This window comes from Nicotiana attenuata, unplaced genomic scaffold, assembly GCF_001879085.1.
Source record: "Nicotiana attenuata strain UT unplaced genomic scaffold, NIATTr2, whole genome shotgun sequence".
Classification (NCBI taxonomy): Eukaryota; Viridiplantae; Streptophyta; class Magnoliopsida; order Solanales; family Solanaceae; genus Nicotiana; species Nicotiana attenuata.
The window spans coordinates 254,508-279,350 of record NW_017670716.1 but is presented as its reverse complement, the minus strand read 5'-3'; the positions used below and the strand labels follow the sequence as shown (position 1 = coordinate 279,350).

Here is a 24,843-nt window from a genome sequence, read left to right as displayed (position 1 = left end):
GAACTTTCAAGTTGTGAATAGTTTCCTCCTGCCTTTCTATCCGCAGTAGTAATTTACTCTGTTGTTCCAAAATGCACTTGTTGTTCCAAAATGCACTTTAACATATCTTCGAGCTTCTTTAGGTCAGCTTCTTTAGGTCAGCTTCCCTAGGTTCTTTGTTCCTATTAACTTCACCTGAAAAACGAGAACCATCAAAGTAACGGGGTTGGGGGAAAGTAAGAATATAAGCACAACCTTGAAAGTGACCTAGTCTTGACCACCACACATATCACACACATTCCACACATAAGATTGAGTTGGTGCACAAAACTCGCTCTCAGGAATATTTTGATAATTTTGCCCTGGGTGGTTTCCTTCACGATATGCATAAGGAGGATCAAAAGTAGAATTACCAACAACAAAATTCTCATAATTTCATGATGCCATGTTTCTCAAATAAACAAATAAAACTATTAAAAAAATCAAATAATAAAATAAAAGTTCAAACTTGAAACCTAGCAATATGTACACCTACAACTACACCGTTAGTTCCCCGGCAACGGCGCCAAAATTTGATCACGCCCAACTATGCCTTATAAAAAGGACAATGCGGTCGTTGCAAATATAATCCGGTTTACAAGTCTGGAGTCGAATCTCACAGAGAACTAAGGTTTAGCTACAGCTGTTCACTATCACCAAGAAGACAAGCTTGAACAATTCCTAACTTATAAATATTAAGATTCTTGTGTTTAACTAATTAACTAACAAATTAAAATAGTAAATTAACAACTAACGATACTGAGGGTTAGAGAAAAGATTAAGGAGGTCTAGAGTTATGTTTTCCCAATTTTCGGAATCCTTCCCGCTATGTCTTCTATAATTTCGCCTAAGTATTCTCTACCGATCATGAGCACTCTTATTACCGTAAATCTCTCCCGAGTAATTACGACAATTTACTAGACGCACTCTCCCGAGCTACGCTAGCTGGCTTTTAATACAGCTCACTCCAGATCGCACCCAAGGCTTCGTTATCCCTAATCCCGCCTTTAAACCCTCGGTTATTGATCCCTCATATACTCTGGGAGTGGTGTTGTTCAACAATTACCTAAATATGCACTCTCTCCCGAGTTATGCATACTAAATAGGCACAGCTAATTGAGAGCTCTTCAATCAACCAGAATATAAACGTAGTTGAACAAATAGAGAAAAGCTATGGCTCAATTATATAAAAACATAACAAGAATTTATCCTACAAAAGGTTCTATCAAAACTCTAGATAACAAATTAGCTAGTCATAATAGTATGTAAAACTACAATACTAAAAGTCATAACCAACAATGAAAAATAGGAAGAGGAAGGAAAAACTCGTAGAAGAATTCTCCGCCTTGCTCCCAATGTGTTCTTGCCTCCTTAGGTCGAATCTATGTCCAAAATATGTCCCCTTTTCTTCAAAATAGGTTTAGGACCCCTTTTATACAAGTTGGAATAGTGTAGGGCCGAAATAAACTTGTCCCGATAGGACTTCTTTTTGACGCCTGGAGCGGCGCGACCGCGGCCAAAACGCGGTAGAACCGCGGCAAAACAAGTTCTCTGATTTTCTGCCGCGGTCAGTTCCGTGGTCGCGGTTTCGACTGCGTTTTTCACCCTGTTCCGTTTGGAATTTGGAAAAACGTAAAACATGAAAGTTGTATCCCTTTGAATTAGCTTTCCAACCATATATTGTGGAGCCCAAATGGAGTTCAGAGAAAAAAGTTATGTCTATTTTACTAGACAGTACGCAATATGCCTCCTCAAGTCTTCGTTCGTACTTAATTATCAAATTTGACCCCCGAACACGATCCCGGCTTAATTCCTTGAGCTTTTACTCAGACTTCAAAGCTTCAAATCATTTAAATTCATTCCATAACATCTATATAGCTCGGAATCACACCTACAAGGCATAAAACACACAATTAGTGCAAAACACTAGCGATTAAAGCGTAAACTCAATTAAAGTGCAGTAAATTCGAGTGTAATAAGCGACTAAAATATGCAATTATAGCCTATCATCACTAGCTATTTTTGAATGACCGGTCCGAAAACTGGCTAGCCCGTGCTATTTTTATGGAGAGCGGAGGACAAAAAGCTTCTTAAGAAAGCAATTTCATATTCAGAGTTCGAATTCCGAATCTCTTATTAAAAATAAAGCATTACTTACTATTCTACCATAACCATCATTGGTTAGAAAGAAAAAGTATCCCCTTGCTTTATATAGCTGCAGGTCAAATATATAATTGATTATTTCGTACAGTTATTTATATATTGGTATCTTTATTCATTTATCCAAGAACTAATGCCTCGTACAGGTCCTTTGCTTGTAGGGCACAAGGTATTAATAAGATACTGGTAAATTGGTGCCTTTGCTCGACGCACAAGAATGAATATTTGTGAAAAACAAAATACAATCATTATTTACTAATTATTCCTTAAAAGATCATCAAAGGTATTTCAACCTAATTAAATATAGAAAAATCTAAATCCTCAGCGTACACAACGAACTAATTAAGTGTAATAATACACAAAAACCTCTTGTACATTCGTTCAAGAGGTTAATACAGTAGCAGAAGTAGGATTTTCATCAAAGGCGTTCAAAAAATAAAATAAAAAAGTTAAAAAATGAAAAAGTCAAAAAAATTTACCGACATCTTGAGTAATATATGGATTTGCCCTCCACCTTTCATAAATTCTCCAAACTCCTAAAATTGATGTAAGCAAACGAGAAGATTATAGATTATAAATAATTGGGAGAAATTCAAAAATAGCCATATTTACAAGTGGTCGTTCAAAGATAGCCCAGTTTTAAAAGTAATCGAATTTAGCCACTTTTCATGTAAAGATAAATCTGAGCGAAAACACTGTTCAAAACCCGAAAAATACGCCAGTATATTATGCTGGAGTTCCAGCATAAGTATACTTGAACTCCAGCATATTATACTGGAGTTCCAGGATAAGTATGCTGGAACTCCAGCATAATATGGAGTTCCAGCATAAGTACACTAGAACTCCAGCATAATATACTGGAGTTCCAGCAAAGTATACCGATCCAGTATAATATGCTGGAAGTTCATACACAAGTGCTCGAATCTCCAGTATATTATGCTGGAACTTTCCGAGTGTTGGAGTTCCAGCATATTATGCTGGAAGTTCATACACAGGTGCACCGAACTCCAGTATATTATGCTGGACCGGTCTCCGTTGCAGCAAAATAGTGGCTATTTTTTATTGAGTTGGTAAACGCTGACTATTTTTGAATGATCCGTCCGAAAACTGACTAGACCGTGCTATTTTTACTAAATAATTTGTAAGGCATAGAGACATTTTCGTAGGCTTTTTCTTCACGGAAATATATGAGGTTAGTAATCATGAGTCCCATTGTCATCATTACCATACTTGAAAATATTAGCCTCTCTCTTTAATTTCTTTCTATCTTTTTTCCCCCTCATATGTTACTTTGAATTGTATAATTATCTTATTTAAATAGTTAAAGAGATTATACGTTTATTTACTATTTAATTATATAATCTACAGCACGTTTTGTTGTATGTGAGTCAAGAAAATTTTGTGGATCAAGTACGTGAAGATTCTTTTTAACAATAAGGAATGGTAAGACCTGAACTTGTTTAATTGAGGATGCAGCGATTTGAAAGGGATCACTCTCGTTGTTGCGACCAGATCCGCTTCCCCCGGCCTCATCGAAACCGACCTCGCCCCTCGAGGTGTTGTTGTCGACTCTCTGCATTGTTTGATTTGCAGGAGCACCGGGAAGAACTGAACCTCGTCTATTGGCGTTGTAGGAAGCATCCGACGACGCCTGCTTTAGCTCCATCATGACCTTATCCTATCATGTGAGGTAGCCTATAATGGCCTCCTGTCGCTCCTTCAAGACCCTTACTGCTTCGACGACATGCTCTTCTTCAGCATCATCAGGAGTCGCCTCCCGAACATGTTGCGTATATCGGCCGCCGTGGACCTACGTGGCCTCGTTCCCCTCGTTGCACGTATCGTTGATAGAATCTTCGTGCTGAGGTTGATTTCCTTGGGCCTCAATGTTGTGTGTGTTGTTAACAACATTATCTGCCATTTTTAATGATTTTTGCTAAGGACAAAGAATCAAACAAGTTAGTAATAGATGCAGGGATCAATTCAATTACACAACTGTTTATGCCCCACGGTGGGTGCCAAACTATTTACCCGTAAAACGGTACAGTTGAATTTGTATGCTGTGAATTAATTTGATCATGAAGTAATAAATGAATTAGACAAAAAAATAAGACTTAGCCTTGAAATTAAAATGACTTTTTTTCTGGTTCAATAAAATCAATTTCAATACGGAACATAAACTATAGATGCGAAAAAAAGCTACAATTGTAGTAACAAATATTAAATTTAGAACTCGTAATTTTAAAAACACATAATATGTTCAGGCAATTAAAGTTCGAATCCATCAAATTTAAATTATGAGTCCGCCATTTTTATTTACTCTAATATTATGTTGAAACTGTATGATCATCTCATCTTTATATATAGCGCGACACATGAAATTAATGCTTATGTACACTAAATAACAAGAAGGTCCACCTATTTATAGGATCTCATTGCCTTCACATTTCTCTCAAATCTTCATTTCATTTCATCATTCCAAACTTCTTGTTTTTACTCTTCTCTCAAGTGATTAAAACAAGAAGAAGAAAAAAGGAGAAGTATATATAAGAAAACCAGAGAGAGAGAGAGAAATGTGTATCAGTTCTTCAGAATGGAATGCATCACGTATCCTTTACATTTCTGGCCAGAAACAAAAACCAAAGCGCTCCAGAATCCAAGTTCATAGGTAACTTTACACAGTTTATACTATTACTTTCTTTTGAGCAGTGGTGGAAGCAGAATTTTTATCAAGCGGATTCAAATTAATTAAAAAAGTAAACACGTGAAGAAGTTAAGTGGATTCAACATCTAATATATTTACATGAAAAAAATTTGACCTTATATACACAGTGTAATTTTCGGCGAAGAGGATTCGGCTGAACCCCCTTCCGCCCCTGCTTCTGAGGTGTGACTTTCTTGTTGCTTTCTGTATGCGTATAACTTATAGAGACACTAACAACGTAAAGAAATTTTACACTATCATTGTAATTTAATAATTTACCGTGTTTGGCAAGTTATCAGTCCATGCTTGCTATAAAAGTTGGGATCTAAGTTATATTTACTGACAGTGTAAAGTTTTTTTTATACTATCAAATACTACTTATAATGCAGATTATGTTGCGCAGACTCTCCAAAATGTTGCTGCACCAGCGTTAAATTCTCTAAAAATACACTATATCTGGAGGATCTGACACGCACCGACGATATTTTCGGAGAGTCCGAGCAACATAGATATAGCAAGTTAGCTGGCTACAGTTTTACTATATTACCAATTAATGATTATTATAGAGATTCATCTATAATTACTTTATAAGCCACCAGTTTGTTTTAATATTATTTTTGTACCATCAGTACATAAAATTAAAACTCTAAAAGTTATCTAAGTAACTCAGATTGTAGGGTAGGTTGTTTACATCATATTTCTTGGGGTACGGCTCTTTTCCGGACCTTACGTGAACACGAAATACTTTGTGCAGTGAGTTGTCGGCCCTTTATTAGTTAAACTCTGCATGTATTACATGACCAAAGTATTTTGGCTTTTTAGGAGGAAGAAAAGTGAGGAAAAGGCAGCTTGGAAGGATATGGAATTGAGAAACCTGAAGCTGTACATGGAGAACATGAGCATATTAGAAGAAAATGAGAAATTAAAGAAGAAAGCCAATCTCCTTCACCAAGAAAACCTTGCTTTAATGTCTGAATTTCAGAAGAAATTTTCTCAATTGGATCGAGTTTCCACCACCCTTAATCTGCTTCTTCTTCATAAACAACCATGTCAATGAAGAATCAGTGGCGGAGCTAGAACATTAGCTACTGGTTAATACGAATCAATAGCTTTTGCTTAGACTCTGTAACTAAGACGAGCTATGAGTTTAACATCAAGTTTAGAATTCATAAACTTCAGTTCTTGGCTCCGCCTCTATAATTATATGAAGAAAACCCTTGCTTCATTTATTGCAGCTTTTCTAGCTTATGGCTTTGTCTCTCTGTCTCTCTTTCAAAAGTTCTGCTAATAACAGCGGGGTATTATTACTTTTAGCCCGCCAGAAATTATTTGTATTCAGTAGCTGAAAAAATGCAAATTTGTATAACTTTTATGTACAACACATAGAATGTATGTATATAAAAAAAAATATACATTTTTCGGCTATTATATATTTTGAGAGCGGATTATACAATATCATTTTTCCAATAATAATTGTTATATTATTAATGAGAAAAAGTGGATGGTGAAATAATATTTACCATGTGTCTACTATATGTCCCAATCAAACTATATATGCTGCCAGGGGCAGATCTAGTTAGCCCTCTACTTACGGGTTCGGCCGAACCCAATTGCTTTTGGGCAAACTCTATATTTGTCTTGTGAAATTCATGGAATATGTACAAATTATTATTTTAGAACGCAGTAACTTAAAAGAACTAGAATCCCGAATCCAAAAGCTTCAAATCCTGGCTCCGCCTCTGTATGCTGCTTATGATCTTTGTAAACCACTTTGTTTATAGAGAGTTTAATACAGTGTAAAAGATATTTTACACATCAGATTGTTACTTAAAAGATAACAACAAGTAATTCCACGTAATAAATTGAACTGCTTACTTGGAAAATAAGGCAGGTGTCCTGTTATAATATATGGTTAAATGTCAGCCACTACTACCTGAAAATTCATGCACGAAACGTAAGTCATATCTCCATGACAGAAAAAATATTGTGTTATACCAAAGATTTTAAGCCTAAATGCATGTTAACGGCGGCCTATAAGGGAATGAGAACCAGTTCTCATATCACCATTTTTGCTTTCGTTATTAGTCCCTTCGGTCCTCTTTTTATCTTATTGTTGTTTATACTTGTTGCCATTGCTTCTTTTTATTTTTTCTTTAGCCGAGGGTCTTCCGGAAACAGCCTCTCTATCTTCTAGGGTAGGGGTAAGGCTACGTACATGGAACCCTCCTTAGACCACACCTGTGGGAATTCACTGGGTTTGTTGTTGTTGCTGTTGTATAGGGCTTAAGAACAACAACATACCCCGTGTAATCCCACATTGTGAGGTCCAGGGAGGGTAAAGTGTACGAAGTCCTTACCCCTACCTTAGGAGGAGGAGGGAGAAGGGTGGGGGGAGAGGTTGTTCCCGAAGACCCTCGACTCAAGAAAAACTATATAGGGCTAAACATATTTTGTAAAGATTATTCACAAGAGAATATGAAGAGGCTTATATCTAAACCAGGCTGCGTATTAGGATAGTCAAACTGTCATATTATATACTCGGCTGAATGTCACTGCAATCATTATTCCAATTGAAGTTCATAATTTTCATTCTAGGAAAAGAATTACATCTACTTACCTCAAGAGACTCCGAATTATAAAAGAAATGCCAAGTGCAGGCGCAGAGTGCTCCTCCAAGCAGGGGCACCTAAATTAAAAAGTCGTAATGAAGTCACTTATGAGCCAACAAGACCCAAGGATGGGGAAAAAAGAAATGGAGATACGTGCAAAATGATAGAAGAGAATCATAAAGTGATAATTCAACACGACCAATTATGAAAAAAACCTCAATTACGAGCCAACAAGACGCACAAATGGGGAAAAAGTAATGGAGATAAGTGCTAAATGATCGAAGAGAATCATAAAGGGATAATTCAACATGACAAATAAACAAAAAATATCATTTACGAGCCAACGACTGAGCAAAAAACAAAGGAACCAGATACAAAGATGGGAGGGAAGGAATATAGGAGCTAGACGATCGAAGAGATACATGAAGTCATAACTCAGAATGACCAATCAAATAAAACACCAGTTTGTTATGAAAAGAATATATTCTCGCAACCTGAAAAACTCTCTTTGTGAATGACTTCTAAATTTAGAATGAAATTCAATAATCAGAATCAACAAAATTTAGACTTCTGAACTATCTTAGCCGTGAGATGGGAAAGGTAAGAAAGTGAAAAAGGAAACCTGAAGAGCAAGAGGTTCTAAACTCCAAAGATGGCCACCAACTATATAACAGTAGCACTGTGATGGGAGCGTAACCTCAACAACCTGTGTCACATGTACATGTTTTCTGCTGCTGCTCTGGCGCTCTCTATGAAGCATTTCACAGTTGGACAGCAATGTCATTTAGGTAGGTTAAAAGCCACAAGATCAAATTTTGTATCTTGGTTGATGATACCTGTTTGGAACTGAGGCGTGGTTGTTATTGTTGCTTTTGGCTGATGATGATATTGAAAAAAAGACTTCATAAACAATTTCTCCCTCAAAGAGTCAGCCATGAATCAATAAAAGATACAACTATCCTCCACAAAGTTTGGGATTGGTAGAATTTAGGAAATGGATTGGTGGAAGATAATCGGAATCATCAAAGACTGATAAATTGACTGCAATAAGGGGCGACAGTGAATATACTCATTTCGGTTTCTTATTGATTCTGTTTATTACTCTTTTGGTAATAAAATGTTAATCGGCTAATTAAGTAAGCTCGGCGACAATCCACAAAGAGAGAATTAAAAGACAAGAAGTTTAAAGGCCTAAACCATCTTAGCATGGTCATTACTATAACAAGAGAAAAGAGACGAATAAAGACATTTAGACTATTGTCTGATTAAACATATGAGAACACACTTTATAATTAACATGAAAGACTGTTCTGTACATCCAGAAGAACACAGTTTAAGCATAACAATCATTTCTACTGGACCAGATATAGGCCCTGATCAGATGTTCCGCGACTCTTATATTACAGTGAATGAGTGTACCATGTCGCAAAGCTTGGCATGTAGTTCTGCTTTGACTCGCTCGACAGAGTTTACAAAGGAATACACCCAACTTACTTTTTTCAAGTTCTATATAGCACATAGCATGGAAAATTCTTGTCTTTTGAGCAACAAAAAAAATTCAAAGATTGTTCTTTCTGGAATATTTGAGTTCAACTGCCTATTTACGACGCCAAGTCTACTAAACTGTCATCTCATGTAACAACAGTTCAAACAAACATTTAGAAGTGCCAATATAGCATTCGTCATTAACCAAACTGAAATTTTCCACGCATTGAGATAAGTCATTTTCAAAAAGTATTTACAGTTAATGTGAAGCTCGTTGACATAAAGCAGATTCAATATTGCAGGCATAAAGAACAGAACTCGAGCAAATTAAAAAAACAAGAATGAGCAAGATTGCTTACCATAGCCCAGGAGAGTCCCTTCCAAGATTCATAACCTGACTTCTCACCGTATTGCCAAACCAGAGCCATAGCAGTTACCCTTTTGTACAAAGTAAATAATCAGCCATTTCATTTAGCACAAAAGAAAAAAGAACAATATGAACAGATCAACCCGCCAACCCCATACTGCGGCGAAGTGCATTGCACATTGTAATACTCCTCCTTTCCCAATTACCGCAATTTTCAAGAATTCAAATTCATTATATTATTCAAATTTATATATGATGTAATATTTTAAAAGGGAACCCCGGTGCACGAAGCATCCTGCGTTTACGCAGGTCCAGGAAAGAGCCGCACCTCAAGGGGGTGTGATGTAGGCAGCCTACCCCAATGCAAGCATCAGTGGCTGATTCCATGGCTCGAACGCGTAACCTATAGATCACACGGAGACCTATTTGATGTAATATTTTACTATCTAGTAAACTAATCCTTAAACTATTACTTATTATTTTCTTTCACTAGCACTAATATGAAAAGGGTAGAAATTATCCCTCTTTTATACAAATATATCAATTCTACCCTCCGTTATACTTTGAGATCATTCATACCTCATTAGAAAACTATCTTGTACTTGCCCTTGACCCTAACAACGCTAAGTGTAACGGAGAATAATTATAAACAACAGTCGGAAGTAAAAGAGTAAATTTAAACACTTTTCCCCAAGTATTTTCAGACACTAAATTCACTAACCCATGTGGGAGCTTCTTTAAAGTCAAGGGCAAACATGAGGCGATTTACTAATGTCAAGAGTATGACGACCCCAAAGTATAATGGAGGTTAAAATTAAGATATTTCAAATAGTAGACGAGTAAATTTGGACATTTTACCTATAATATTAATCAGGGGCGAATCCATAGCATATGTTACAGTGTATTCTGAACCTAGTAGCTTTAGCTCAAACCTTGTACATGCGTTTAAATACTTACTAAAAGGGCATAGTCCGGTGCATTAAGCTATGCAGCCTTACCCTGCAATTTTGCAAGAGGCTAGTTCCACGACTCGAACCTGACATGATAGCAACTTTACCAGTTACATCAAGGCTCCCCTTCCGTTTAAATACTTACTAAATTAGTAAAAATAATAGATTTCGGACCAATAAATCAAATGGGCGGTGATAGAATCACGAACGCATAAAGTTCAAATCTTGATCCGCCTCTAATAAAAGAGTTGTCCAGTGCACTAAGCTCCCCCTATGCGCGGGGTCCGGGAAAGGGCCGGACCACTAGGTTCTATTGTACGCAGTCTTTCCCTATATTTCTCTAAGAGGTTGTTTCCATGGCTCGAACCCATGACTTCCTGGTCACATGGCAGCAACTTTACCAGTTACGCCAAGGCTCCCTTCAAATCCGCCTCTAATAATATATGGATCAAATTAAAATAATATACTCTTACTCAAAAAAATATAATCACATAAAATGATAACAAAAAGAAATTACCATTCAACAACACTAGAAACATGACTAGCCCAAGTGTGTAATGAGAGAGCATTTGAGGGTTCATTAAATTGGAATGAAGAACCCATTAAAGCTAACTCAGAACCAGAGGCAGGTCCCACATTTAGCACTGTAAAAGCAAGTCCAGTGACACCCAAAACAATGGCAGCATTATATTTTAAGTTCTGAGATGGAATAGTGATAATGGGTGCTGGAAATTGGGATCTTTTTCTTGAAAAGAAGAGAAAGTTTGGAGCTTTAGTTGATAAGGTGAATTGGGTTTGTTTTTGTTTAGGAAGAATGTGTTTTGAGAGAGATAATGAGGTTGCAACTGCCATCGTTGTTTGTTTGAGGAATACTAACAGCTTGTTTGGATGGTTGTTAACCATTGTATCATATTGTATTGTTTTTCCATAACAATGTTTGTTTTGATTGTTTAGTTAAAATTGGTTGTAAAAATCTCATTTTTTGAAACAATCGATTTGATGTGGTGGGATTATTTCCTATTTTACATTCTACTTATGCCCTAACTTATTACTTTATAATTCTATTTTACGCTTTACCTTTTTTTATTTTAAACAATAGCAAAGTCATATAATTCTATAATAGAATTCTACGTGAAGTCTAATAACCTATATAAATTCTCAAAGACAGCATCCCAAATATAACCTATATACGTGAAAGTCTAATAACCTATATACGTGAAAATTCCAACTCTTTTGGTATATGTTTTCCCTTACTTTTGTTTCATTCTTTCTTCTACTTTGATTTGTAATTCCAATTCTAATTACTTTATCTCCAATTAACTTTGTGATATTGGTTGTTTTCAAGTGTGCAAAGTATTATTATTTATCTTTATTCTGCCAACTCTTTCATTCGTTTCTTTATCATCGTTGCTAAATTTTTATCCTTAAGTTATGGATTATATGTCATGTTTGTTAGGAAATATTACTTATGATCTAAATTTTGCATGGAGTCTACTTAACATTTTTTTTATTATTATGAGCTAATTATGAATATAGTGTACTTTAATTATTTTTAATATTGTTAACTTGTTCCACTTATTTCGATAGAATCTGTATGAATTTAATTGCTTTATATAGAAGACATAATTGGTGATAAATATAGAAAGGGGTTTCTTAAATAATTTTATGCGTAATTTTTGATAAATTAAATATTTAAAACAATTGAGGGTATTTTAGTAAACTTATCAGTTACAGTATAGTACGATACGGTCAAACCAAACAGCAAAATGTTATATCCAAACAGCATACAATACAATCTATCCAAATATTGTATTCACAAAACGATACGATACAATACGATACAGTACAATACGATACATTATAAAACGGTGGGTAACAATGATCCAAACAAATGGTAAGTGGGGTGTTGGATTTTGAGTAAAAGATGTTTTAGATAAGAGATAAAATGACAAAAAGATCCTTTATGACTTATGAGTAAGCATTTTTAAAATTAAATAATTCAAATTGATGAGTAGTCGACTGAAAATTAAAAATAAAAAAAACATAAATACAGTTTGCAGTAGTAGAATATTTTAGAACAATTAACTGGATTAGCAGCCCATTTAGGATATAAATTTTACATAGGATTACCGGTTTAAATTTGGAAGAAATTCAAAAATAGCAAGATTTACAAGTGGTCATTCAAAAATAGTCACAGTTTCAAAAGTAATGGACATTTAGCCACTTTTCATGTAAAGATAAATCTGAACGAAAACACCGTTCAAAATCCGGAAAATACTTCAGCATAATATACTGAAGTTCCAGAATAATATACCGGTCCAGTATAATATGCTGGAAGTCCATACACAGGTGCTCCAATCTCCAGTATATTATGCTGGAACTTTCCGCGTGTTGGAGTTCCAGCATAATATGCTGGAAGTTCATACACAGGTGCACCGATCTCCAGTATATTATGCTGGACCGGTCCCTGTTCCAGCAAAATAGTGGCTAATTTTTAATGACTTTGCAAACGCTGGCTATTTTTGAATGACCAGTCTGAAAACTGGCTAGCCCGTGCTATTTTACCCAATTCCTTTATCCATCTATTAAGTTATTGTCTGACTAGTTTTAACGTACATTTGTTGCACATGTATGTACCTTTTTGCGATAAGTAATAGTATTTTTTTTTAAAATCACATAAATATTATGTTAAAAATTATGTTTGAGTTATAAAGTACTTCCTTCATTCCAATTTATGTGAACCTGTTTGACTGGGCACGAAGTTTAAAAAAAATGAAGACTTTTGGAATTTGTGGTCCTAAACAAGTCAAAAAGAGGCCTAGAGTATTTGTGTGATTATAAAAGCTTCTCATTAAGGGCATAATTGTAAGTTCAAGCTATTCCAAAATTAGAAAGGGATCATTCTTTTTAGAACAGACCAAAAAGAAAATAAGTTCATATAAACTGGAACAGAGGAAGTAAGAGTTTAAGCACCAGACAATATGATTAGTCTAGTTAACCAAACAAAACTAGAGGAGATCGTGTCATACAATTCATGCGTAAGAGGAATTTACTAGTTTTAACATACGCGTGTTGCATGTATACCATTTTCCATAAGTAATTTTCTTTTAAAATCACATACGTAAATTAAAAAATATATTTGAGTTATAAAATAAGAGTTTAAGCGCTAGACAGTCCGATTAACCAGACAAAACAAGAAGACATTGTGTTGTGTCATACAAGAAAGGAAAGATCTGGAAATACCCAAATGACTCTATTACCTACAAAACTAAGAAGGAAAAAGGAAAAGGGACTTCTACGCGTTAGATTGTTCGTGTATACGGGGGAAAAATCCTATTTAAAATGGATGGTGTGAATTTGTCAAATGCTCGACAAGCCACTATATTAAGGGACAGTAAAATGACAAAGATGTCACAATCTGAATCAACAACAACAACAACAAACCCAGTATAATCTCACAAGTAGAGTTTGGGGAGCGTAGTGTGTAAGCAGATTACCCCTGTCTGAATCACAATACCACAAATTTGAAGCTTAAAACTTTATAATACAGAGCATTTGTCCAAAAAGCAATACAAGGCAATTGAGATCTTCAACAAAGAGCCTTTTGGGTAGCACATTTCTTGAAAAATTACATGGAATGATGAGGAGAAAGAACACATTCCACATAAATTTTGGGGGAAAATGCATAAGTACACCCCCCCCCCCCCCCGACCTATATCCAGATACCCAACTACACACTTTTTCTTTGCGGGAATTCTATTACCCCCCTAAACTTATTTTAAATGTAATTATTTGCACCCTAAACGCTGACAACTAAACTCTTGGCAAGTGGTGAGCTACGCGCCCCCACATGTATTTTTAGTACCTTTTTTATTCTTTCTTCTTTTTCTTATCCTTTTTTCTTATTTCTTATTATTCTCATTTTTTTGGTTATTTCATTCTCTTTCTTTTTGTTTTGGTCACCGGCGGCATAAAATGGTGGTCGTCGGAATTTCACAAACACAATTTTTTCCGGCTAATTTTTTTTTCCGGCGACAGATTTTTATCCCGATCTAAGTGTATTTTGTTTTATATATATAAAAAATTTTCTTGAAAGTATAATTTATGTGGGAGGAAGAGCAAAGGAAATAAAAATAAATATAAGTTGAGAAAACCTTTTCTAGTTAAAATTGCAATACATCTTTTTCCGGCATGGGAAGATTTTCCGATGACGAATTTTTTTCCCCAAATCTGAATGTATTTTGCTTTGCTTATGAATAGATCTTTTTGAGAGTTTACTTTGTGTGTGAAAGAAAAAAATGGAAGAAAAACGGTTAGATAAAGTCGCCAGTGAATGAATATCCGCCGGAACTAGAGAAGAAACGAAAAAAAAAAGGTAAAAGAAAAAGGAAAAGGAAAAGGAAAACAAAAGTAAGAAAAAATGATAAAAAAGAATAAAAAATAATCTGAAAATCGTTTTTTCTTGCTTCTCACTCTCTTTTGGGAGAGTGAAATACACACACTCTGCCACGTCAGCGTTAAGGGTGCAAATAATTCCATTTAAAATAAATTTAGGGGGCAATAAGATTCTCGGAAAGAAAAAGTGTGTAGTTGGGAATCAGGGTATAGGTCAGGGGGTACTTATGCATTTTCCCAAATTTTGGTGATATGATACCATCTTTTAATTGTAAGGTTCTTGACACTACAAGAACTTCCACGACGGAGATTTTTTCAAGATCTCCTCTTTTTTCTGATAACCCAGAAATCCTCTAAGGTCAGCTGGTGCACGGTTCGAACTTGGTAGATAATCTGTTTAAGATCACTTTTAGAAGTATAATATCTTATAGGGATTTTTTCTTATCTATACCATATATGAAACTTTATTATCAAAAATGTGCATAATTACTAAATTACCCGTCCAGTCCACATTATTTCTACAGTTTTTGTACCAATCATTAAAAGCTAATTAATAGCAGTTGTATCTTCCTATTTATGCGAGCTAAATTTTAGGAGAAGAATATTCTGAACAGATTTGGCGTGAATATTCTGAACAGATTTAGGAGAAGAATATTGAAACGAAAAGGAGATTTCTGTTCTTCATCTTCATCTTCATCTGTTCTTTCATATATTTCCCACCATTGATAGCCATTAAAAAGCTTGAAAGCTTTGAACTCAAATTTGGGTTTTCAAAAATCATTATTTGTTTGGATTGGGTGTTGTTGTAAATAATTCGGAATATGTTTAGGAGTTTATATTTCAATTTTGAGGGGTTTTGGTGAAGATTAGACTTGGTTTTGACTGAATTTCAGATTGAAACTCAAAGAAGAAGAAGAAGAAGAAGACATATTTTCAAAAATTGTAGTTAAATTGTAGATTGTAGATAAATTGTAGATTGGGAAGACTAAAACTTCTACAAATCTTCTACAATTATGTCAAAAATGTCAATTATGCTACAATTGAAATGGGAATTGGGATATTAAAATTCAATGTATCCATTTTGTAGATATCTTGTAGATAAATTGTAATTATTTGTATTCTGATTGTAGATGCATTATTTTCTGTTTTCACAAATCCAAAACGACTAAAGCTTCTACAAAATCTTCTGCAAAAAACAGTCTACAATTTATCTATAATTTTTTTAATTTTTCTACAATTTATCTACAATTTCTGGAAATATGTCTTCTTCTTCGAGTTTCAATCGACTGTGTTAACCAGTAACCTTCATCCACTGCCCAAAAAAAAATCAAAAAAAAAAGAGGTCAATGAAAATAACGATACATTGATGTTTTGTATGTGTAAATAGAGAATTGGTAAATAAGAATTAATCTGAAGATACGGTCGCTAAGTTAAGGTTTTTGGGGAAGTAAATGAGAACTAATCTGAAGATTATTGATGCTACTGTCCATCTCCGAAAGGGGGGGGGGGGGGGAGGGTTGGGGGAGAGACGGGTAAAGGTAAATGTGGGAAGATACGGTCCTAAATTAGCGCCTAATATAAATGCACCTTTAATTATATCCCTAATTTGAATTATGGTATATAAATGATAATTTGGTATGCTGAAATGTAATTAACACAAACCTTAAACATTGAGGGTAATAAAGTTTCATATATAATATAGGAAGGTAAAAATCCCTATCTTATATCACTCAATAACAGTTTCTTTCTTCTTAGCCCACAGAATTACTAGAGAGAAGCCCATTAATGACATGATCAAAGCCCATTAATGACATGATCACAACCTGCAAAAGGGTACAAAGCAGATGTTCTAAGAATTGACTAGAAATTTTCAGAATAACAAGCTAAGGAAAAGTGAGCAACAACAACAACAACAATAACGACCAAGTAAAATTCCACAAGTCGGGTTTGGGAAGGGTAGTGTGTATGCAGACGTTACCTCTACCCCGAAGGAGTAGAGAGGCTGTTTCCGACAGACCCTCGGCTCAAGAAAACGGAAAAGACGAGAAGAGAAGGAAAGGGACAATATATTAGTACCATCAAACAGAAACTAAAGAAATAATATTAGCATCATAAGAACAAGAAAATAGTTGAAATGCAATAACAAAACCAGAAAATAGGCCCGATGCCATGAAAACCTAAGGATATGGAGAACACAACATAAACCTCTAGCAGTCTAAGACTACCCCTATCGAACTAGCCTCATCCCTGGACTCAACTACGTCCTAAACTACAACCCTAATGCTCGACCTCCACACCTTCCTATCAAGGACCATGACCTCGGAAATCTGCAGCAACGCCATGTCCTATCTGATCACCTCTTCACAATACTTCTTAGGCCGCCCTCTACCTCTTCTCGTCCTCGCCAGGGCCAAACTCTCGCACCTCCTCACCGGAGCATCAGGGCTCCTCCTCCATACGTGCCTGAACCATTTGAGCCACGCTTCCCGCATCTTGCCATCAATAGGAGTCACGCCCACCTTCTCCCGAATAACTTCATTCCTTTTGTCACTAATGTTCACCAAATAATTAATGCAGTGAAGAGTAAAACTAAGGACTTTAACTTCTATAATACACTGATAGTGTAAAGAATTTATACGTTATTAGTGCATTTTACCTGTTATAGCGAGTAACCTACCTTATTTATTAACAATTGTATCTACTAAGGACGTTTACTTGCTGTTATCTAATAGTCCTGTTATCACATAAACATATGTACCAGTAGGGGTGTTCGTCAGTCGGTACGGTACGGTATTTAGACATTTCGGTTCGGTATTTTCGGTATTCGGTTTCTTAAAATCCTATACCAATACCTTACCTAATTAAATTCGGTATGGTTCGGTTTTTCTCCTTTCGGTTTCGGTCTATTCGGTTCGGTAACTTCGGTTTATTCGGTTTGAATACTAACTAGTACATAGAGCCATAGACTCTAATATTCTTAATTAAAGTACTCAAAAATACAAAACGAAAAATGTTTGTTGAAAAAAGTTTTTATCCAAAACTAGCAAATATCGACCAAAATAGAAAAAATTGTACATAAAAGAATATTTGATCATTAGAAATGTCTTGTTACTTGTTTGGAGTTAATTGATGAACTTAGAGAATAAAGGAAAGTAAAATTTTAGATTTTTTATATTTTTGTTATAATTAATAATATGTGTTTTGTGTAATATAATATATATTTCGGTACGGTATCGATATTTTGGTATTTTATTTTAAAATACCAAATACCATACCTAATACCATTTTTTTTTTAAAAACTTAAACCAACCAAATACCAAAATACCGTATACCAAATACCAAAATTTTCGATTTCGGTACGATAATTCGGTATTTACCAAATTATGCACAGCCCTATGTACCAGTGTTCCGTCAACCTAAAACAAAACAACATAAAAATGAGTCACCTCTTTCATAAAAATGACCCAATTCTGAATTGTATAAACCATGGGGTGGACCTAGTGTTTAAGTAGTGGGTTTGTTACAAAACATATATATATATATATATATATATATATATATATATATAGTGGAAGTTCATTAGAGTCGATGTGTATTAAGAGAACCGAACCCAGTGTTTCGAGAGACGAATGGGTGCATTGGCATTTGCTCCTCAAGTTTACATCCTATATCCGCCTCTGGTATCGATATTTGTATCATAATTAAGACAAAAGGATATAAACCAATCCTTTGAGGCAATTTTGAGTAACTAGATCTTTGATTAGAGAGCTTAGGCCAACGACTATAATTTCGCTACTACCAAATCAACTCTCCTTTTTATCTTCTTCAGTAGGCGAGGAAGTTCATATAATCGATGCGTACTTACTGATATAGCTGGAGGGACACCAACAAGAGGATCTTGGATAAACTTATTCGCAAGAGCAAGGGCAAGAAGACTGCTCTGCATGCCTGCAAACGAGACATAGAATGACAACATCAATCAAGATCCAATAAGTGAAGGTTGATAATATTAGGTAAGCTTCAAACCTGTTTCATATGACAGCGTTCTTTGTAGAGCTTTGACGTCTGGTGCTCTGTGAAAGGCTATGCCGGAAAGTAAATAACCTAAGATGAACGCCGACAAATGAAATGCAATCACAAGCAACAAAACAGACATTCCAGATGGGGATACGAGAGACTCTATGTTAATAGCAAGCGGAGCCCCAACACAAAGAGCAGTCACAAAAACTGATAGCGGAGGCAACAACGGCCGAATTGCATTACAAATCTGCGGAAAGAATCTATTGAAGCGAAACCAAAAGTCATAAGAGTGAAGTTCGGATTGTAGAACGATACACATAATGAGTATTCACAACATTATTACCCATTCAGAAGCAGTCCACCAGCAACAGGTGCAACGACAATCTGCAGTATGTTGGAAACCATTCCCTTAACATCCACAGGCAACTTTTCCCAATAAGCAATAATGATAAAATAGGGGTGACAAAAACAGCAGTAGCTGTCGATAACGATGCCATCACTATACTAAGAGGGGCCATTTGTGGATCTGTTAGAAAAGTAGCGTAATTTGACAGCTGTGCTCCACTAACACAAGAGGTCAACATAATCCCTGCAGCTGATACACAGCTCAAAGAACTTTAGTCAACGTACAAATTTTTCCGCTGGTAAAAGTAATCAGAGATTTTACCTAAGGAAGTTGGCAGGCCAAATACAGTCATTGCAAGTGTGCCGAAAAGATATCCGAGCAGGGGCTTCACAGCAAATTGACCAATATAACCAGCAAAAATTGCAGCTGGTTTCTTGAAAGCTTCAAGAAAGTCCTTTTCACTTGAGTTGACTCCAACTGCAAACATTAAAATCCCCAACGCAGGGGCATAGTACCTAGAAACAGTAAACGACACGGTAACTATGAGATTATAAGATGAGATTCAAAAAGCTAAACAGTTTGGACTTTTTGGTGTACACTCCGCAACTTTTTGCCTCATACTACGGGTCTCTAGCTTTCCTAGATAGACAATGTGAGAGACCAAAATAATGCAATATTGATACTTTTTTCAGTATTCAAGTCTATACCTCCAACCTTTTCTAGAGGTGTTAAATGGATACAAAATTAGATATTTTCATGGAAAACTTTCAACATCATTCTCATGTAAGATGGTATTACTCTCACCTCTCGCGCAGGTCTCTACCTCACCCTCTTGTTACAACTAATGGCAATTGGTCAGACATAGAAGTTTCAACATACATTTATGAGGATAAGTCAAATTAAATGATCAACCCATAAGATGTTCACCAAGCCTTATAAAGGTTTTCTATTTCGTCAAGAATGCAGTTAATTATTTGTGCAGGCAAAATTTATATAAGTTTCTTCCCGCAACCTTGTTTTTAATACATGGAAGGCACTTGCTTTATGTAGTAACCAAAGTTAGTTAATATGTCAAATAGCATCCATGTCAACAAATTGAATTCTTTGTCTAGCAGATAAAAGTAGCAGTTAACGAGATAAAATTTTAAAACTAAGTATCCTACAGTTATGTTACCCTGTGAGCTCCCAATAAAGTTATCGGTCGTAAAGCATAACTTTTCAGGGAGGCTTAAAGTAGACAACATGACAGACTTGTGGGATAGAACAAATTCATTTAGAAAATAGGCATCAATTGAATGATATACAAACCTGTTAGTAAACCACGTAAAAGAAGGTGGATATATAAGAGCCAAAATTGTGCTGCCAAGAACCACATGGGGCAGAAAAGAGTTTGCTCCCTTCAAAATTGTCAAAAAGGTGTTCTCTTTTTGTTTCAGATTCTGAAATAGCACAAAGTCTATTGTTAAAGATAGTCAAATCCCACAATTCAGAGGCGGGCTTCGAAACATCCAAGAAAACAATTTAACCCCTCTTTCCTCTATATTATGTTTTCCTTTTCCTTTTCCTTTTCTAAGATATGGGGACATGCAGATTACGTTTAAGAGCAAAGATATGAGATATTTAGCCCTTTTAGCTTTACAGGTTCAACAGAAAGAAGCGTTAGAGAAGAGAAGTACTGAAACAATCCAAACTTTCACGTACTATAGTAATAACAGATAGTGCATCAGCTTAAGGGAAAATAAAGTGGCTAAGGGAGCAAGAATTTTGCTTCCTAAATCAAATGCTTCTCATATATGGGACTTCATGCACTTACCAATCAAGCTCAGATTTCAAAGACACAATGTCATTCACAGCCGTACCCTCTCAGAGAAAATGGCTTTTGCCAATAAATTACAAGTCTCTAATTACTCTATTCCAAATACAAATACAAGTCAAAGTTCAGAAACATACAATATTTTGAGTAGAAAGATTGAAAAGTTCAAAAGGAAAACCTCAAGTGATTCAGAGTCACTAGGCCCAAGCGAATCAGAGAACTTTTCTGAGATAGATCTACTAATTAACAGTCTTGAATTATCACCTACACAAAAAGATCGCATCTATTAGTAAAGAGTACATCAAAAAGGGATAATTCCGTGATCACTATAATAGTAAAGTTAGAAAACTATTTCAATATATCAGTAAAGTAACTAAATATTACCCAATACAATAGTTTTACGACTTTACCCTAGCTCAGTAACGGTAAAGTTATCTCCGTGTGACCTATAGGTCACAGGTTCGAGCCGTGGAATCAGCCACTGATACTCGCATCAGGGTAGGCTAACCACATCATACCCCCTTGGGTTGCGACCCTTCTCCGGACCTTGCGTAAATGCGGGATGCTCGTGCACCGGGCTGCCCCTTTTACCGTAGCTTAGTGACCATACATGAAATTAACCTCATTATTAACTAAACTTGAGAAGCAAAAAAGATTCAAACTTTACGCAAAGTACACTATAATTGGTTACAAAAACACTTACTTGCCAATGTGGATTGCATAGTTGATGAAAACCCCTTTAATCGTACCCCTTCAAGAACACCGGTATAAGTTACACCAATTCATCAAAAGAGGACTGTAGAAATACACTTGATACTGAAAAAAGATTATAAAAAACCGTTCTTTTTTTAATCAATCGTGCCCTTCAAGAATCCAAGTACAAATTGAACTAATTCAACAAAAGGGGCGATAGAAATATACTTATACTGAAAAAGATCATAAAAATCTCTCTCTTTTTTCATTATTGATACCCCTTCAAGAACCCCAAGTACAAGTTGGATTAATTCATCAAAAGGGACTCTAGAAATTCACTTCATACTGGAAAAAAAAAAACATAAAAATCTGATCTTTTTCTTTGAATCAATTGTACCCCATCAAGAACCTAAGTACAAGTTGGACTAATTCATCAAAAGGGACAGTAGAAATACACTTGACACTGTAAAAAAATCATTAAAAACTGTTCTCTTTTTTTTTCCTGCTTACAAGTATAATTGGACTAATTCATCAAAAGGGGCAGTAGAAATACACTTGATACTTAAAAATCATAAAAATCTCTTTTTTCTTTTATAAGTATAATTGGACTAATTCATCAAAAGGGACAGTAGAAATACACTTGATACTTAAAAATCATAAAAATCTCTCTTTTTCCATTTACAAGTATAATTGGAGGTATAAATGTCAGTTACAAACACTTCTCATCTCTCTTTTTCTTACTTTTACCCAACAATTAGTACAAAACAGAAGGGGGGAAAAAGACAAATGTGCTAGCCACATTTCAAAAAATCGAATGGAAGCTAACAGAGAAGATACCAATCCTCTTCTGATGCAACGCGCTGCTTCTTCCATTTATAAGCAGCTTCCAAGATCTTGAGGTTGGCGGTTTGTGTTTCCTCGGGAAAAAGATAATTGATATACTCCTCATACGCTGCTGGACCATCCTCCATGTCTATTTGCCTTGTCTTCTTGAGTTTCTTTGGTAGCTTTGCACGGACTAAGTTAACATCCCCAAGCTCACCAAAACCACTTTCCATTTTCAGCCATTCTTCTAAAAGCATTGCTCGCTCTTCTTTCAATTCAGGAGCAGAAGTTGGGTAGTACGTGATGGCCTTTTCAAAAACATCTCTGGCATGCTGCAGGCGCTTCTTCTTCTGTTCAATATCTTCTGAATCCACAACCAAGGCCTCAAAATTCGCATAACTTATCCACACCTTCAAGTGTTTCGTGCGGTTAAGAAGTCTTTCATATAGTGCTCTTGTTCTATCAAATTCACCCTCAAAGATCTCGAAGTCTATGTAAGCCTTCCATAGTAACTCTGGCATATCCAGCGCAGGTTGGTCAATTGCAAGCTCAAAAATAGCCCTGGCTCGCTCCGTTTCATCCAAGGACCTCTCTAACTCGGTGAATTTGCTCCAAGCATAGCAATTTTCTGGTGACCATTCTAAGTACTTCTCATAAAGCTTTCTACAACGGTCTATATTTCCAAGATGCAGCTCTATCTCAATGTACTTCTTAAATATCTTGTCTTTAGGAGCTCTTCCAATCGCTTCTCCAAGTAGCAGACGTGCTTCTTTGAGTCTTAACTGCCGGATCTCAAACTGGGCAGCCAACAACCAAATCTTTGCAAATGAGAACTTCTGATGCGGAATCAGCTTAAGACACTTCCTGTAGACATCTCTGGTCCTTTCCATGCCTTGTGCGTCAAGCTCTTCATATAATGCATAATTAATCCATAAGTAAATGTATCGCTGCCAATACCACTTCTCTTGATCAGCAGGAGGAACGTTAGCAATGGCTCTCTCATAAACCTCTCTAATCCTCTCTTTATTCCCTACACTCTCTTCCAACCGAAGATAATCAAACCACGCGTCATAGTTCCGCGGATTCTTCCTTACTTCATCCTCATACTGAAACCTCCTTTTCCCCACAATAGCATCCTCAATACCTTCCCTATCCCCATACTGTTTCTCAAAAGCCACAAACTTCCTGTACAAATCCTCAGCTCGCCCTTTCGGAATATGATCAAGTGCAAACTTATAAATGCACCTTGCCCTCTCTGTCTCCTTACACTTCTCCTCAAACTCCGCGAACGCCACAAACAACTGCTCTGCTTCCTCGTCGTCCGCCAACTTATCCACAGCCCTCTCGTAACAATTCCTCGCCCTCGCTACCTCCCCATTCTTAAACTCAAACTTGGCGAACCTAATCCATGCACTAACCTTCGGATGACACTGCACGAATCTCTCGAAAATCGCCCTCGCCCTATCCACCTCATTATACCTCAACTCAAACTTAATGTAACTTAACCACCCTTGCTGGTCCGGCATCCATGTCATCCACCTCTCAAAAATCAGCCTCGCACCAGCTACATTCCCAAGCATCTCTTCCATGTGAATATACTTGTACCATAACTGATCAACCCTAGGCAAAAGCGTAACAGCACGATCCCACACATTACGAGCATGATTCACAAATTTATTCTTCATCTCCACGTCAGCATACTTCAGCCACATCGTATGATCCCTGTAATCGACTTCGAGTGCTCGTTCCCAAATGGAACGAGCTCGCTTGAAGTCCTTTTGTGATTCTTCCCATTTAGCATATTTCACCCACACGCTTTTGTTCCACCTAACGCGGCTGATTAAGCTCTCGAATTCCTTGCGCTTGCGGAGGCGGTAATCGGCTAGTTCGGTCGGGTCGGTGATTTTTTGCTTCGGCGGTCGGATTTCGGCCTCTTGACGTTCTCTAGCTTCCCGGAGGATTTGCTCGGCGGTGATTTGGATTGGAGCTGGGGTTTTGTTCTTCACCCGTGTAGGTCTAGGAAGCTTTACCTCAGTTTCTTTTCGAGTGAGGTACCCCAGATTGGGGTCTGCATCTCTGTTCGCCATGCTAGTATTAAGGGCGGCTCTAGTTAAGGCAAGTGAAGGAAAATTATTTATAATTGTATGAAACGGCAAAACCTATTAAATTCTATTTAGGCATGAATTAAATAAATCAAATCCAATATGATTAAAAAAAATACATTCTAAAATATTAGTCAAAGTTCATATAATTTGAATCTCCAGAACATAAAAGTAACAGATAATTTGGGACAGAGAGAGTAAATGCATAGGGTAACATGATTGCTTATGCATGTGATGTTATTGGTATATATATAACTCTAATTTTCACAGAGGAAGTCACCCTTTTCTCGATTTTAATAAATGTAATCTTGATTTATTTTTTTAAAACTTTTGGTTATTGAAGTTCACTTGAGAAT

General features: G+C 36.1%; 3 protein-coding genes and 1 pseudogene across 4 annotated transcripts; 1 reads left to right on the top strand and 3 right to left on the bottom strand.

Annotated features, from left to right (window-relative positions):
* Nucleotides 1–4,398: 4,398 nt before the first annotated feature.
* On the top strand, nucleotides 4,399–6,335 carry LOC109242597 (protein LITTLE ZIPPER 1-like). Its single transcript, XM_019409435.1, has 2 exons — nucleotides 4,399–4,846; nucleotides 5,705–6,335. The coding sequence occupies exons 1-2, from the start codon at nucleotides 4,752–4,754 to the stop codon at nucleotides 5,937–5,939; spliced, it is 330 nt and encodes a 109-aa protein (XP_019264980.1). The 5' UTR covers nucleotides 4,399–4,751; the 3' UTR covers nucleotides 5,940–6,335.
* A 53-nt stretch (nucleotides 6,336–6,388) lies between these two features.
* LOC109242595 lies at nucleotides 6,389–11,160 on the bottom strand. 2 transcript variants are annotated; one of them, XM_019409434.1, is made up of 5 exons: nucleotides 10,811–11,160; nucleotides 9,336–9,414; nucleotides 7,500–7,568; nucleotides 6,758–6,815; nucleotides 6,389–6,651 (listed from the first exon to the last, which is right to left on the bottom strand). In XM_019409434.1, the coding sequence occupies exons 1-4, from the start codon at nucleotides 11,143–11,145 to the stop codon at nucleotides 6,795–6,797; spliced, it is 504 nt and encodes a 167-aa protein (XP_019264979.1). In that variant the 5' UTR covers nucleotides 11,146–11,160; the 3' UTR covers nucleotides 6,389–6,651; nucleotides 6,758–6,794. The 2 variants fall into 2 exon arrangements, with proteins under 2 accessions (XP_019264979.1, XP_019264978.1); XM_019409433.1 differs by having other exon boundaries at nucleotides 6,389–6,815.
* Nucleotides 11,161–16,341: 5,181 nt separating this feature from the next.
* Nucleotides 16,342–20,443, bottom strand: LOC109242594 (annotated as a pseudogene).
* Nucleotides 20,444–21,045: 602 nt separating this feature from the next.
* LOC109242593 (crooked neck-like protein 1) lies at nucleotides 21,046–24,494 on the bottom strand. Its single transcript, XM_019409432.1, has 4 exons — nucleotides 22,398–24,494; nucleotides 21,571–21,618; nucleotides 21,278–21,463; nucleotides 21,046–21,131 (listed from the first exon to the last, which is right to left on the bottom strand). The coding sequence occupies exons 1-3, from the start codon at nucleotides 24,470–24,472 to the stop codon at nucleotides 21,361–21,363; spliced, it is 2,226 nt and encodes a 741-aa protein (XP_019264977.1). The 5' UTR covers nucleotides 24,473–24,494; the 3' UTR covers nucleotides 21,046–21,131; nucleotides 21,278–21,360.
* Nucleotides 24,495–24,843: the final 349 nt, after the last annotated feature.